Here is a 14,492-nt window from a genome sequence, read left to right on the forward strand (position 1 = left end):
AGGCAAGAGAATTGCCTAAGCCCAGGAACTGGAGGTTGCTGTGAGCTGTGTGATGCCCCAGCACTCTACAGAGGGCAATAAAGTGAGATTGTCTCTAAAAAAAAAAAAAAGTGAAAAGATTGTTGTTGTTTTTAGGTCAAAAGATTGTTAAACAGACATTTCACCAAAGACTTGACTTATGGTAAGTCTGGCCAAGAACCAGATGAAAAGATTCTAACATCAAAGTCATTGGAGAGATGCAAAGTAAAACCACAATGAGATGCTATTCTACACTGATTAGAATGGCTGAAATTATAAAGACTGATCATACCGAGTGTTGGTAAGGATATATAACAACTAGAGCTCTCACACACTGCTGGTGAGAATATAAAATACTGCTATCACTTTTGGAAAAGAGTTTAGGAATTTCTTTTCTTTTTTTCTTCAGGCAGAGTCTCACTTTGTCGCCCCTAGTAGAGTGCCCCGCATAAGTCACAGCAACTTCAAACTCTTCGGCTCATGCAATCTTCTTGCCTCAGTCTCCCAAACAGCTGGGACTACAGGTGCCTGCAACAGCACCCAGTTATTTTTTAGAGATGGGATCTCGCTTTGGCTCAGGTTGGTCTTGAACTCCTGAGCTCAAAGCAATCCACCCACCTTGGCCTCCCAGAGTACTAGGATTACAGGCATGAGCCACTGCGCCCAACCCTAGCAATTTCTTAAAAAGTTAAACATATACCTGCCATATAATCCAGCCATTCTAGAATTTTGGCCAAGAGAAATGAAAGTATGAGTATGCCCACACAAAGACATGTATATGAATGTTCATGGAAGCTTTATTTGCAAGAGTCACAAGATGGAAACAACCCAAATATCCACCAACAGGAAAATGGATAAACAAGGTATGGCATATCCACAAATCAGAACACTCCTCAGCAATACAAAGCAATGTAGAACAGACACATGTTATAACACAGCTGATTCACAAAATTAATTATGCTGAATGGAAGGCAAACTAGGGGACATATGATATGATATGATTCTATCTATATACAATTCTAGAAAATGCAAACTAATCTAGAGTGACAGTAGATCACTGGCAGCCCAAGGAGGAAGTGAGGACAGGCATGAACTTTGGGGGGTGATGGACATGTTCGCTGTCTTATGATAATGGTTTCACGGGTGCATACATATGTCAAACTGCTCACATTTTATACTTTTTCTTTTCTTTGAGACAGTCTCACTCTGTAGCCCTGAGTGCAGTGCCATGGCATCATCACAGCTCACAGCAACCTCAAACTCTTGGGCTCAGGCAATCCTCTTGCCTCGGCCTCCCCAGTAGCTGGGACTACAAGCACCCACCACAAGGCTTGGCTAGTTTTTCTGTTTTTAGTAGAGATAGGGGTCTTGCTCTTGCTCAGGCTGGTCTCTAACTCCTGAGCTCAAGGGATCCACCTGCTTTGGCCTCCCAGAGAGCTAGGATTACAAGTGTGAGCCACCATGCCCAAAATTTATACTTTATGGGCATGACATTTATTGTAAGTCAATTATATCCTCAATAAAGCTTTTTGAATAAAAAAATTAATAATAGCCAAGATTGAAAGACATCAAATACATTAAATAATCCACGAATGTATAATGACACTTTAAAAAATAAAAAGCCTTACTGGACAATACCTTTAGAACTGCTAGGCCACCGACTAATTATTCTGGAAGCTGGTAAATAAAAGGAAGGCACTATTCTTTCTTATTATGTAAAATATGTGTCTAGGTAACCCAATAATTGATGAGGGCAAAGTTCTATTTTATAGAATAATTTCAAAGAAAATTCGGAAGGACTAATAGAATTAGTGAAAGCCTTACTATACACCCTCTGAAGAAATACCAGATCTAGGCAATGATCAGCAATTGTAGTGAACTTAAGAGATAGGCCTGCTGCCACCGTCTCAACCAAATGATCAATCTTAGCACTCAAAGAGAATAAAGCCAATTATTCTGTACCTGTCCACGTGAGGCAACACAAAGTACACAGCACACTAGGAATGCTTCTTGCCAAGAGAATTTTTTTAATTCTTTATTAAATGATAACTGTGTATGTTAATGCATTTATGGGGTACAATGTGCTGATTTGATATACAATGTGGAATGCTTACATCTAACTGATTAATATAACCATCTCCTTGCTTACTTATTTGTTGTGGCAAAAACATTCATATTTTATTCTTAGTAGCTTAGAAATGTATTATTGCATTATGCACATTGGATGGAATCCCCCCCCAAGCCCTCCCTCCTCCTAGCCTCCCCCCTCCCCCTTTCCTCTTCCCTCCTTCTTTCTGGACTATAGTTGTGTTTTACCATTCCTATGAATGTGTGGGTGATTATATACTGATTTTATAGTAGTACTGAATACATTGGATACTTTTTTCCCCATTCTTAAGATACTTTACTAAGAAGAATATGTTTTAGCTCCATCCAGGTAAACATAAAAGATGTAAAGTCTCATCTTTTTTATGACTGCATAGTATTTCATGATGTACATATACCACAATTTGTTGCCAAGAGAACTGACCTCAAAATTTTTTTTTTTTTTGAGACAGAGCCTCAAGCCATCCCCCTGGGTAGAGTGCCGTGGCATCACAGCTCACAGCAACCTCCAACTCCTGGGCTCAAGCGAGTCTCCTGCCTCCGCCTCCCAAGTAGCTGGGACCACAGGCACCTGCCACAATGCCCGGCTATTCTTTTTGGTTGCAGCCGTTGTTGTTGTTTGGCAGGCCCGGGCTGGATTCGAACCCGCCACCGTAGATGTATGTGGCTGGCACCTTAGCCGCTTGAGCCACAGGCGCCAAGTCTGACCCCAAATGTAATCAAAGCTCCAGACCTAGTTTACAGAAAATACCAGGAACAGGTTACAATGATTCAATAAGCCACATCCATATTGTGGCCCATTCTATGGAATAAATGACACAAGTTTCTTTAATAAATAGAGGACTAAAGGGAAAAAAGGGGAAGTAGAACTAGTACAGATTAAATGACTCTTAGGAAACATGGTAATCATATGCAATGAGAAGACCTGGTTGGATCCTAATTCAATTTCACCTTAGCCACACAATTTCCCAGGCTTTCTTGCATTGTGGGTAGCCCACAGCAGTTCTGACCAATGACATTTAAGCAGAAGTCTGCTGGAGGCAGGGAGCCTTTGGTTTTATGACCCAAGGAGCAGACTTCCCTGGCACTGACACCTCCACCCCACTCCCATCTTCCTGTCTTGAATGCAGATGTAAGAGCAGGAGCTGAGGCAGCTCTTTTGGGACCACAAGGGAAAAGTGCAGCCAACAAAACAGATGAAGACTCTGGTATCCCTGAGGTGCTAAACCAGCACCAGCAGCTGCCTACTTCCAGTCTTCTTGTTATGTGAGAAAACAAAGACAAAACCAAAACCATCTTATTTGTTTAGCTACTTAGAATGAGGTTTTCTGTTACAGGTAGTCCCTCGATTATAAATGAGATACGTTCTGTAGGTTTGTTCTTAAGTTGAATTTGTAAGTTGGAACAGGTACAATTACCTATTACCATTAATAGCCTCCATTCATAAGTCCAAGTTGTAAATAAGTTGGGCATTTGTAATTCGGGGACTGCCTGTACTTCAGCTCAAAGCACTCCTTATGATAAAATGTAAGGGAAGATGCGGAGGTGTGGAAAGTCCAGACTTCCTGCTGACATCAGCTGGAGAACCTGAGCACACCACTATTCTATCTGCAATGCTCTTCCCTCACCTATCTGCATGGCTTGCTCCCTCACTCGAGTCTATGTTCAAGTAGACTTGGAGAAGCTGGGCTTACTCTGCTCTTTTCCTTCAGAGCACTTCTATCAGTCCCTGACAGCACATGTTTCTGTTCACTGCCTGACTCCACCACCAGAATGTACTGGAACCCCACCTGTCTATATCACCACGGCCTGGGAATAGGCCTCTCTCCTGCACAGAGCAGGTCTGAAAGAAACACTTGTGGAATGGATGACAGAGGCAGCGTTTCTCTCTTTTTTTTTTTTTTACCTTTTTTTTTTCTTTTGAGACAGAGCCTCAAGCTGTCCCCCTGGGTAGAGTGATGTGGCATCACAGCTCACAGCAACCTCTAACTCCTGGGCTCAAGCAAGTCTCCTTCCTCAGCTTCCCAAGTAGCTGGGACCGCAGGTGCCCACCACAATGCCTGGCTATTTTTTGGTTGCAGCCGTCATTATTGTTTGGTGGGCCAGGTTGGGTTTGAACCTGCCACCTTAGGTGTTATGTAGCTGGCGCCTTAGCCAGTTGAGCCACAGGCGCCGAGCCGGCAGCATTTCTCGAAGTGTGGCCCATGGAACACTGCCTCAGAATCTAGTGGGAAGTTGGCTATAGCTGCAGACTCCAGGGCCTTGCAATGGAATGAACTAAATCAGGGTGGGCAAAGCAGGAATCCGCACTGCTAAAAACTTCAGTTCAGGAGATGCCAATGCATGCTAGGATACCCAACACGTAAGAAGAACTTTTATTTCTAATTTCAAATGTGTTTCCTATGACTTTCAGCTTATACTCACCTGAGTTACCAGAGGTAACAGAGGAACGGGAAAGGGGCCTGCCATTTCGTGGATTCCTACCCTGTTGGCGGAGCACTGCTGAGCCACTTGGCCCACTCCATCCCACGGAATCCTCTCCCTACTCACAAGGAACCTTTAACGAGTGCAGAAACCAAGGTTCGGAGAGACTAAGACATTTGCCTACGCTCATGCAAGTAGCAAGAAGCAGAGTCAGGGCTGAAACCCTGGTCAGCCTTACCCTGGAGCACCCCTACCCTTGGCTGCCCAAAAACTCCCACTGGGCCCTGGGGGCCTTGGCTGTCCCTGCTCAGTGTTGCTGGCCCACACCCACCAGGCCGGTGCAGGGCCTAGTGGGCATTCAGTTGAGTGGGTGAAGGATGAAGGGTCCCATGTGGTGGCGAGACTGTGGTGCTGTGCCACCTGGAGGGGATCCCTCACCCCCACTTCCCTCCCCTACCTCACCACAGCCAGATGAGCTCAGGCTCACACAGGAAGAAGAAAGACAGCCAGGCCTTGGCTGGGAGTCAGGCTTCCCGCTTGTCAAGGCTAAAGCGAGGGCCAGGAGGGGTGAGCAGGGGCCCCCCAACTATTTCCAACTGGCTGGAAACAGGACATGGCCACCCAGTGGCCCCACACCAGGATACAACATCCAGAGACCAGACACTATAAATGGAAATGTATTCTTAGAGGGGCAGAACACAAGCAGGGTTTTTCAAAAGTGACCCATCATCGGATAAAAATACTGACGGCATTTAAATGCTGAGCGGCAGGAGCTATTCCGGGGATTGGATTCTCATGCTTGTGGCTCCCCGCCAGGCATGGCCTTTCACAGAGATTTAAAAGGAATAAACAGTTGGTGTCTGTGTTTTTAAGTTTAGGAAGAGAACATTTTGGGGAAAAATAGCCACACCAAGATGCCTGCGGAAGGTGTCCCTTTTGGGGACCCCAACTCTCCCTTGATCTCTCTGCCCACACCTGCCCTGTCGATTCAGTTTTGCTCTGTGCTATAAAGCCACCTTTTTGACAACACTTTCAGCAACCTTGAGAACTAAGCCGGGGCTCAGTTCTGGCTTGGCTTAGGGTAAGAGCACAGGACAGGATTAAGATTTTCAGAACGGAAGGAGAATGACATTTACTGAGCACCTCCCATGAACCCACATAGTAACTCACATCTCATCTGGTCCTCAAAACCATTCAAGGCTTAAAAACTAGCTTCATCCTCATGTTTACAGAAAAAGGAAATAGGTTTGGAAAAGACTATGTGACTCTCAAACCTAGGAAGACAGGCAGGGACAAGGCAGGAGAGGAAAAGAGCGGAAGGTGCCCAGGAGGAGGGACAGCTCCTGCAAAGGTTCATGACCCCTGAGGTCCAAGGTCACTCATTAGTGTGCCAACCTTGGACTTGCGCCTGGCAAAGGGACCCAAAAGGGCAGGAAGTTGTATGCTTTCTAAAGGTCTCCCTACAAATTAAAAGGTGAGACTTTTCAGTCAATCCCCTGCAGAAGGGCATACGGATAAAGATCAGAATGTTCTCCTTGTTGGCCTGGCTGAGAGGTTAGTTGGTGATCATTTTCATTTGGGCACATCTCAATGTTGTCAGTTTTTCTATAATAAGCAGATTATAAATAAAGAAACAGAGGCAGTAAGGCCTGAGGAGACCTATCTTTGGCCGTGTTATCTGTCCCTTCTTCCCACTCCCTGCCCCACCATCTCTCTTTGTTCCCCAAAGGCCCAGTCTGTCCTAGCTCTGTGCCCCTATCTGCATTATCTCCTTCTCTGTCTCTCATTCATTTTTTTCATCACTGAGCACCTACTATGGATCAGGCACTGTTGTGGGTGCCCAGAATACAATAGAGGTCAGACGCAATGCTTCCTGCCTTCACCTAGCTTCCATCATAGTCGGGGAGACAAACCAGAAACCAACTAATATGTCAGTGCTGATGAGTGTTATGAAGAAGAATACGATAGGGTAAGAAGACAGAGTATAAGGTGGGGGTCTTTTAGGTGGGGTAAGGAGTATCAGATAAGACTCCATCTGACAAGGAGACATGCAAATGGAGATCTGAATTAAATGAGACAGCAGCTGTGTGGACAGACAGGGAGATGCATTCCAGGCAGCAGGGATAGCAAGTGCAAAGGCCCCAAGGTAGGGCGCACATCTGGCAGGTTCCTGGGACAACAAGGAGGCTGACACAGCTGGAATGGAGGTGAGGCAGGAGCTCACACATCCCTTTCTCTGAGAAGCGATCTCCAGTCACTCTCAGGCTGGCTGAGGTACCTGCTGTGGTGTGTCTCCTTGTTGTTAGCTGGCCACGTGTTGTGCTATCACTCAATGTGCATAGACTGTAGTCACAAATGAACAGCAAAGGCCACCCTGTCTCATTAATACTATTGGTGTCTTGCCTCAAAGCTGTGAGTAACTCAAGGACTGGGAGTTGTCTTATACATCCTGGGGCCCCTAGTGCCTGGCACTGCAATCCTAAGTACAGAGCGTCATCTGTAAGCAGCAAGAGGGCCACTGAGCCATGGAAAACGGTGAGCCTTTCCTGAGCCAAGAGCTCACCTGAGATATGTGGCTGAGTCCCTTCAGGGAGCCACCTGGCTTCCTAACCACCTAGCAAAGAGAACTCACAAAGGAGAGGCAGGGGAGGGGCTTGCTAAGGGAAAGGAACCCAGCCCCAGCATATTTCCTGTCCCAACCTAAACTTTCTTTAATAGCTCTTGGCATAGCTAAGCCCCTATTTCAAGGTAAGTTCACATAGGAAAATAAAAATATAAAACCAATTTTCCAGGCAGTTATTATTTATAAATAGAAAACACCTTTCCTTGTGAAAGAGGTTTCAGGAAATGTCAGTGTCCTAAACGAATTAACAAAGCCAAGCATTGGTCACCTAGCTGCTCACATCAGCAAATGAGAGAGACAAGCAGGCCTTCTGTATCTGATGGGATGGGAGTAGAAAAACACCTGCTGAGGCTAGGCAGCCCTAGAAATGAGCAAAGTGGCTCGGTAGGACAGTCCAAACAAAGCCTCCTAGCTTGGCATATGGTTGGGACAAAGGCCAAGGACAGCCAGCTCAGAGAAACCAGAAATCTGGGGGTCTTATGTGAAATTACCAATTAAAAAAATGATGCCAATTATTTTAAAAATAAAATAATATGCAAAGCCAATACTTCCATGGGTCAGATTTCGCCTGGGACTATCAGTTTGTGAACCTGACCTTAAATCCTGAATGTGAAAATTTTTAAACCCTGAATGTGACAGTAGAATGGAAAAGATAGTGAGGGGAGAAAGACCTAAAAGTTGTAGAGCTACAAGGGAATGCTGAGATCACGGAGCTCCTGTGGGACGAGAGGTTTCCCCTGTGGGATCAGGTCTAGCAGTAGAATGGGAACAGTAACTACGTGAGCTACATGCTTTCTGGGTATTCATCAAGGCTGATTTAGTCCAGACTCTTAAATTCTAAAGGCAAAAACTGACATCCAGAAAGCTGCACTGAACTGTCTAATGTCACAAACAAGAGCCAGAGTCCCATCTGGCACTTGTCCTGTGACACCCAGAATATTTAGGCTTTTGAAGTTGTTCTCTACTGAAGACTCATCTTGGAGAGAAGGCATGTCTAACCCAATAATGCAAGTCAATAAGAAAATCAAATTTCTACAGTCATTCGTTTTATCCATGACTTCTTAGAGGCAACATCTTTTCTAAACAGCCCGCCATCTAAGGCTGCTGCCTCCAGCATACACACTGTTCCAGCTGAGGGGACAGTGGCACCAGAGAGAGCCGGGGCCCACAGGAGAGCCATGGGCTGCCTCCCAGCCTGGCCCTCCCCTCCCACTCGGGGTGAGTCATAGCTCACGACTTTAGTGTGCTGGCTGCAGAGTCTTCAGTTTTACTTGGCTCCTGAGCAAAATGTACTTTTCCAAAGGACATTGATTCAACTAAGCCTGGATTTTGCAATTCCCTGGCAGCAGTGAGGCCAGCCTCCCCTGAGCACACACTGTCCTGGGGCCTGGGGACCAAAGAATGTAGTTATCACCTCCCTGACCTCCTCCACCCTTCTCCTCAAGTGGGAGACTGGCAGAGCCCCCAGCATGTCTGCTATCCCCTCAGCCTCTCCTGGCCATCTACCCACAACCATTGCCTCTGTCCAGCTCCGCACACGGTGCACACAGCTGGGCTGGGTTTCAGCTACACCTGACGGCAGGCTTGGAAGAACAACCGGGAAGAACAACCGGGGGAACAACAATCCCCCACACTCTGCAGAGCTAGGGATGTGGGAAGAGCTGAGGCCAGGGGCAGCTCAAGCACCAACAAGTACAGCATGGTCTCACTTTTCTTTTTTGTTAATAGATTGTATTTTAGGGCAGTTTTAGGCTCACAGCACAACTGAGCAAAAGGTACAGAGATTTTCCATATCCCCATCCCCACATATGTATAGCCTCCCCCACTAGCAACATCCTGGGCCAGAAGGTACACTTGCTATGACTGATGAGCCACCAGTGACACATCATCATTATCCAAACCCACAGTTTACATTACAGGTCACTCTTGGTGTTGCACAGTCCATGGGTTTGGACAAATTTAGAATGACATGTATCCACCATGACAGCATGACATGACGTTTCACTGCTCCAAAGATCCTCTGAGCCCCACCTGCTCATCCTGTCCCTACCCCCTGGAAACTACTGACCCTTTTTACTATCTCCATAATTTTGCCTTTTCCAGAATCATATGGTTGGAATCACACAGTGTGTAGCCTTTTCAGATCAGCTTCTTTCACTTAGTAATATGCATTTAAGGCTCCTCTGTGTCTTTTCAGTTTGATAGCTCATTTCTTTTTAGTGCTGAACAATATTCCCATCTGGATGGGCCAGTGTACCTGGATCTTTTAATCCCCACAGAGTTTTGGAGCTAGGGGCTCCACTGCCTCATGCATTGGCTGGTTTGGACAGATTTTCCCCAAACTTCCAGCGTTTTTCATCTGTAAAGTGAGGATGGCAGTTTGCAGGTGAAGCAAGTGCCTCACGTTAGCTGTGGTTAGCGCTGCCACCAGCACTGCGGCTGTGCCCACCACTAGGGGCTTTCTCACGCCTTCTTTCCTCTGCAAAGCAGCATGGGGGGAAAATAGAGACAACCCGGGCTTTGAGTTCAAGTGCTGACACTGCTGAGGCAACTGGTAAATCTCTCTAAGGCTCTGTTTACTCATTTGTAAAATGGGGTGAGGGGATTGCATCTCTTTCCTAAAATGATTCTGAAAAATGAGATCACTAATGGGAATGTAAAAAGAGCCCTTGGCACCCAGGAGGCACTCACAGAATGTTAGCTGCTCACCGTGAGAGAGACATCCTTCGTGCTTCCTGTGAACAGCCCTGCTGAGTACAGAATGCATGGAAGGGAAGTCGTGGGTATGGCTGAGGATGGGGATGGAAGTCTAGCCCCCTGTTGGTTAGTACTGATGCAGGGGGTTGTGGGGTGAGGCAAGTGCCGCCCTGCTCTGCCCAGCCTAGCCCAGCCCAGCCGGGACCCAGTGGACAGTGAGCAGGTGGCCAGGAACGGGGGCGGTAACATCTCTGCAGCCAGCCAAGGCCTGCCTGGCTGTCTTCCTGGTGTCGAATGACAGCAGAGGGCTAAAACACTGAGGCAGTGGCCAAGGCCAGCCAGGCCAAGGGCAGAATGAGGGACACAGGGAAAAGTTACAGGAAAGTAGCACAAAGTTCACACATGCTCTCCCATGACATGTCCTTGGGCTTTTGATCACATTGGACCTGTGTGCCTGGGAGGCTCCTAACTCCTGTCTGTAGCCAGAGTGCTTGGTATCATATCCTGACCATGCGGTGTCAGTGACCCCAGGAGGGAAGGAGGGAAGGGCTGTCAGGATCCTCACTTTCCAGATAAGTGAGATAAAGGTCACCCAAGGGGGTGTTGCTAGGAAGCACTAGAGCTGGGCCTCAGACATCTGGCCTTCAGAGCCCCTACAGCGCAGAGCTGAGCTGGGGTCTGCAGAGACTCAGCCTGGACACCACTCTGCCTGTATCTGCAGTGTTGTCCTTTTACTCATGTGTCCATATGCTCATTCAGCATCCGTTCTACAAATATCATTAGCACCTACACTGCTAGTGATAAAAATAGGAGCTAAACAAAGGCAGTCCCTGCCTGCCTGGAGCTAAGAATCAAGAAAACCTCCAGGCTCGGCACCTGTGGCTCAAGTGGCTACGGGGCCAGCCACGTACACCTAAGGTGGCGGGTTCAAATCCAGTCCAGGCTGCCAAACAACAATGACAGCTGCAACCAAAAAATAGCCAGGTGTTGTGGTGGGTGCCTGTGGTCCCACCTACTTGAAAGGCTGAGGCAGGAGACTCACTTGAGCCTAGGAGTTGGAGGTTACTGTGAGCTGTGATGCCATGGCACTCTACCCAGGGGGACAGCTTGAGGCTCTGTCTCAAAAGAAAAGAAAAGAAAGCTTCCCCTGTGAAGGCTATGACTGCAGAATGAGAAGATTGTCAAGGCCCATGGCCTCCAACGCCTACACTAGAAGACAGGCTGGAGAGTATTTGGGCAGAGGATCTGAGTCCTTCTGGGATCAAATCCCAGCTCTGCCACTTGCCAGCTACAGCCTTGGGGGATTTACTTCCCTGCCCTGTGCTTTAGTTCCCCTGGCTGTCAGACAATGTCCACCTCATTGGGTTGCTCTGAGGGGTTCGTATATTATTAGCGCATGGAAAGTACGGAGCATGGTCCCTGGCCCCCACGAGTCACTGCTCTTTGCTTTCCCTGTTATCGTGCAGTTGCAGGGACACATAGAGGACCACAGCATTTTCTATATCACTCCCCCAAATCCTTCCTTCAGCAAAGAGATGACACCAGTGGACATAGGCAACAGGCCAGAAAGCGGAGCACATTTTGCTCCCCATGAGTTGAAGATGACAGGGAAACTAGAGCAGCTTCAAGGGCCCTGGGGACCCACCGGATGACAGCCACTGTCATGAGGGTGGCGAACATCTTTCCTGCACACATACACACCTCCTGCCTGGGCTGCTCTCCTCACTCAGTCCCCTTCCTGCTTCCCTACAATGGGCCTTTCCCTCTGGACTTTGCTCTAACTCTCTTGACCTCGGGAGCATGGAGCTGAGGTTCTGAATCCCAGAAAGACCTTGAACATTAAAGTGAAAATTTAACTGGAATGTCAATGCAAAAAAAAAAAAGGAAAAGTGAGTGTGTAGCCCACATATATGTAAATTCAGGCTCCATTAAGAATTCATACATAGGCAGCAAAAGTTGACCAACATGCATGGGAAGGATCCACACCACATGTAGGGCAGTGGTTCTACTGGGATGGGTGGGGTGAGTTAAAGTGGGAACGTGAAGTAGAAGAAGAGGAAGATGGGGGCATAAGGCTTGTTTTCTTATGATGGTGGAGGTGGGCACATATTACTCTCTGTGTGATTTTTTCATGTCTAAAATGTTCTATGAATGAAAAGAAAACCTCAAAAGTACCAAAAAATCAGATACTACCACAACAGAAGAGAATGAATTACAGATGCATAAAACACAGATGAATCCCATAGATGTGATATGGGAAAAAAGAACCCCAACACGAACAGGTGGACGATTCCGTTTATGTGACACTGAGGAACAGGCAAAGTGAGTGTGTGGAAAGGGAAACCAGAAGATGGGCACCTCGGGATGTGTGCGTGTGTGTGTGTGTGTGTGTAAAAGGCCATTCAGCTGTAACACTTTATGGTCAGCAGTACTTCAATTTAAAACCCACTTAAATATAAAAAAAGAAAGAAAATCAAATCATCAGCCAAGCTTGGGGACCCTTTGTATTCATTGGCTTAGGGTAACATTAAAGAGACTGTTTTAGAATTTCTTTCTATGCCAACTTGCTTTCTGATTCCTTTATTCACCTATATATTGATCACCTCCTCTGGGAACACCCTTGAGCAGGGCACTGCGGCAGATACACAGAGAACGTGTTCCAAGGCCCCAGGGACATGGATGTACATCAGGCTACCAGCACTGCAATCTTAGTTCTGCCCTTACTTGCTGTATGAGGTGGGCTTCCATGAAGTCTCTGAGATTCAGTGGCCTGGCGTGTAAAACACTATCAGGATCAAATGAGTGTGTGGCACTGTGCCTCCCATATAGTAGATGCTTCATATGGTTCACACTTTAATTGTCTACCACAATGTTTTGCTAAATGCAGTTTAGGACAATTAGTGGGTTGAGAAACCAACTGGGTAGCTACTGAGCATTTTTTTTTTTAAAGACTATAGCAGAATAGAAAGGATCTATCTGTACTGCCTATACATATAATGAAGCATCATTCAGTGTTTATACATTGTACACTGGGTTGCAATATAAAATACATTTTTTACAGTGGGTAGATATTGAAGGCTACTAAAAGCCCTCATCAGTGGAGCCACACACAGCACCATAACATAGTAGGTACCAGCTCTCAGAATTAAGTAGGAACAATAATATACTATGAAAATAATTCTAATACCTCCAAGAAAGTCACAAGTTTGATTCATTCCTAAGAGCTGAAATGCTAGAAAGTTAAGGGAAGATTAGCGCCACTTGCCTGAAGGCAGTGGCTCCAGATCTATATCCACAAAACCTCTCAGACTTGAATTCCTGGGAGAGAAGGGCCGGGCTGTGGGAGGACTCATGACCACCTAGCCTGACAACATGGCTGATTGTGCCCAGTGGCCTTTTGTCTCCTGTCCCTCAGGAAGGAGGCAGGGGGGTTCTGTGCAGGCTACATAGTGAATGTGTATAGCTAGTATTACGTGGAACCCAGAGAGGGCAGCAAATAACAAAAATCGCCCACAGAGCAAGTTATTCTTTTTTTACTTCTCTTCCATTTCTCTTGATCAAGTTTAGAAGAAAATCTCACTTGGTGCTAGCAGCTCTTTTAACACCTAAAATGTCATTTTTTTTTTTTAATGTAAAGAAGAGCAGGCTTTGGGCTCAGAACCTTCTACCTAAGTTAGAACTTTTCTCTCATCACTTTCCCTTTTACGGCTACTTTGGATTCACGGCAGGTAATGTCAGTCTTCCATTTCCAGAGATGAGGTAAATTGTTGGCCCTTGAAAATTCATCTCTCAGATCTCTCAGTGGTTAGGGCACCAGCCACATGCACCAAGGCCTGGTGGGTTCAAACCCAGCCCAGGCCAGGTAAACAACAGTGATGACAAAAAAACAGCAACAAAAACACCCAGGCATTGTGGTGGGCACCTGTAGTCCCAGCTACTTGGGAGGCTGAGGCAAGAGAATTGCTTAAGCCTATGAGTTTAAGACTGCTGTGAACTGCGATGCTATAGCACTCTACTGAGGGTGACCTAGTGAAACTGTCCCAGGGGAAAAAAAAAAAAAAAAAAAAGAGGCCAGTTAAAAAAAATACAAAACATATAATAGCAGGGGTAGATGTAGACAGAGCAAAAATTGAGATAATGGCCCTAGAGTGACTGAAATTAGGGAACACCAGTAAAGACTTCCCAAATCTGATGCTGGGGCAGTTTCCCATAGCCTGCCATCAGTAAGTGCCCAGCACCTGCTGAGGCAGGGAAGAGGGAACTCAGGAGGGCAGAACAAGGCCCGGTTAAGGTGGAGAATGAGACCTGCCAGACAACTGGTTGTGCAGAATGCCTCACGGAAATGGGATTTTACAGTTGAAAAGCATCTTCCTCTGTGCTTCAGAACTCTCATCACTGCCTCAGTCCCCCTCTCTAGGCCTTTCTATGACAAGACATGCGCTCATTTGTGTGGTCTGGATGCCGTAATGAAGGCTCTGCTCACATTGCCCTCTACTTCTTTATCTTTCCCCCTTGACCTTGCATTTGAACCTTTTTTTTTTTTTTTTTTTGAGTCAGAGCCTCAAGCTGTCCCCCTGGGTAGAGTGCCGTGGCATTACAGCTCACAGCAACCTCCAACTCCTGG

The 14,492-nt window shown here is 46.5% G+C and overlaps 1 protein-coding gene across 2 annotated transcripts in view; it reads right to left on the reverse strand.

Moving 5' to 3' along the window:
* Positions 1-14,492, reverse strand: part of ERGIC1 (endoplasmic reticulum-golgi intermediate compartment 1) — a 115,693-nt gene that overhangs the window by 73,986 nt on the left and 27,215 nt on the right. Inside the window, exon 1 of one of the 2 annotated variants that reach the window (XM_023515223.1) lies at positions 9,881-9,908. The exons of the other annotated variant lie outside the window; for it this stretch is intronic. Within the exon in view, the coding sequence (XP_023370991.1) occupies positions 9,881-9,894 (14 nt within the window). The 5' untranslated portion in view covers positions 9,895-9,908. Of the gene's footprint in view, positions 1-9,880; positions 9,909-14,492 lie in introns of those variants that run through there. 2 annotated transcript variants of the gene reach the window in all.

This window comes from Otolemur garnettii, unplaced genomic scaffold (genome assembly GCF_000181295.1).
Source record: "Otolemur garnettii isolate 467f Iridium unplaced genomic scaffold, OtoGar3 scaffold00003, whole genome shotgun sequence".
Classification (NCBI taxonomy): Eukaryota; Metazoa; Chordata; class Mammalia; order Primates; family Galagidae; genus Otolemur; species Otolemur garnettii.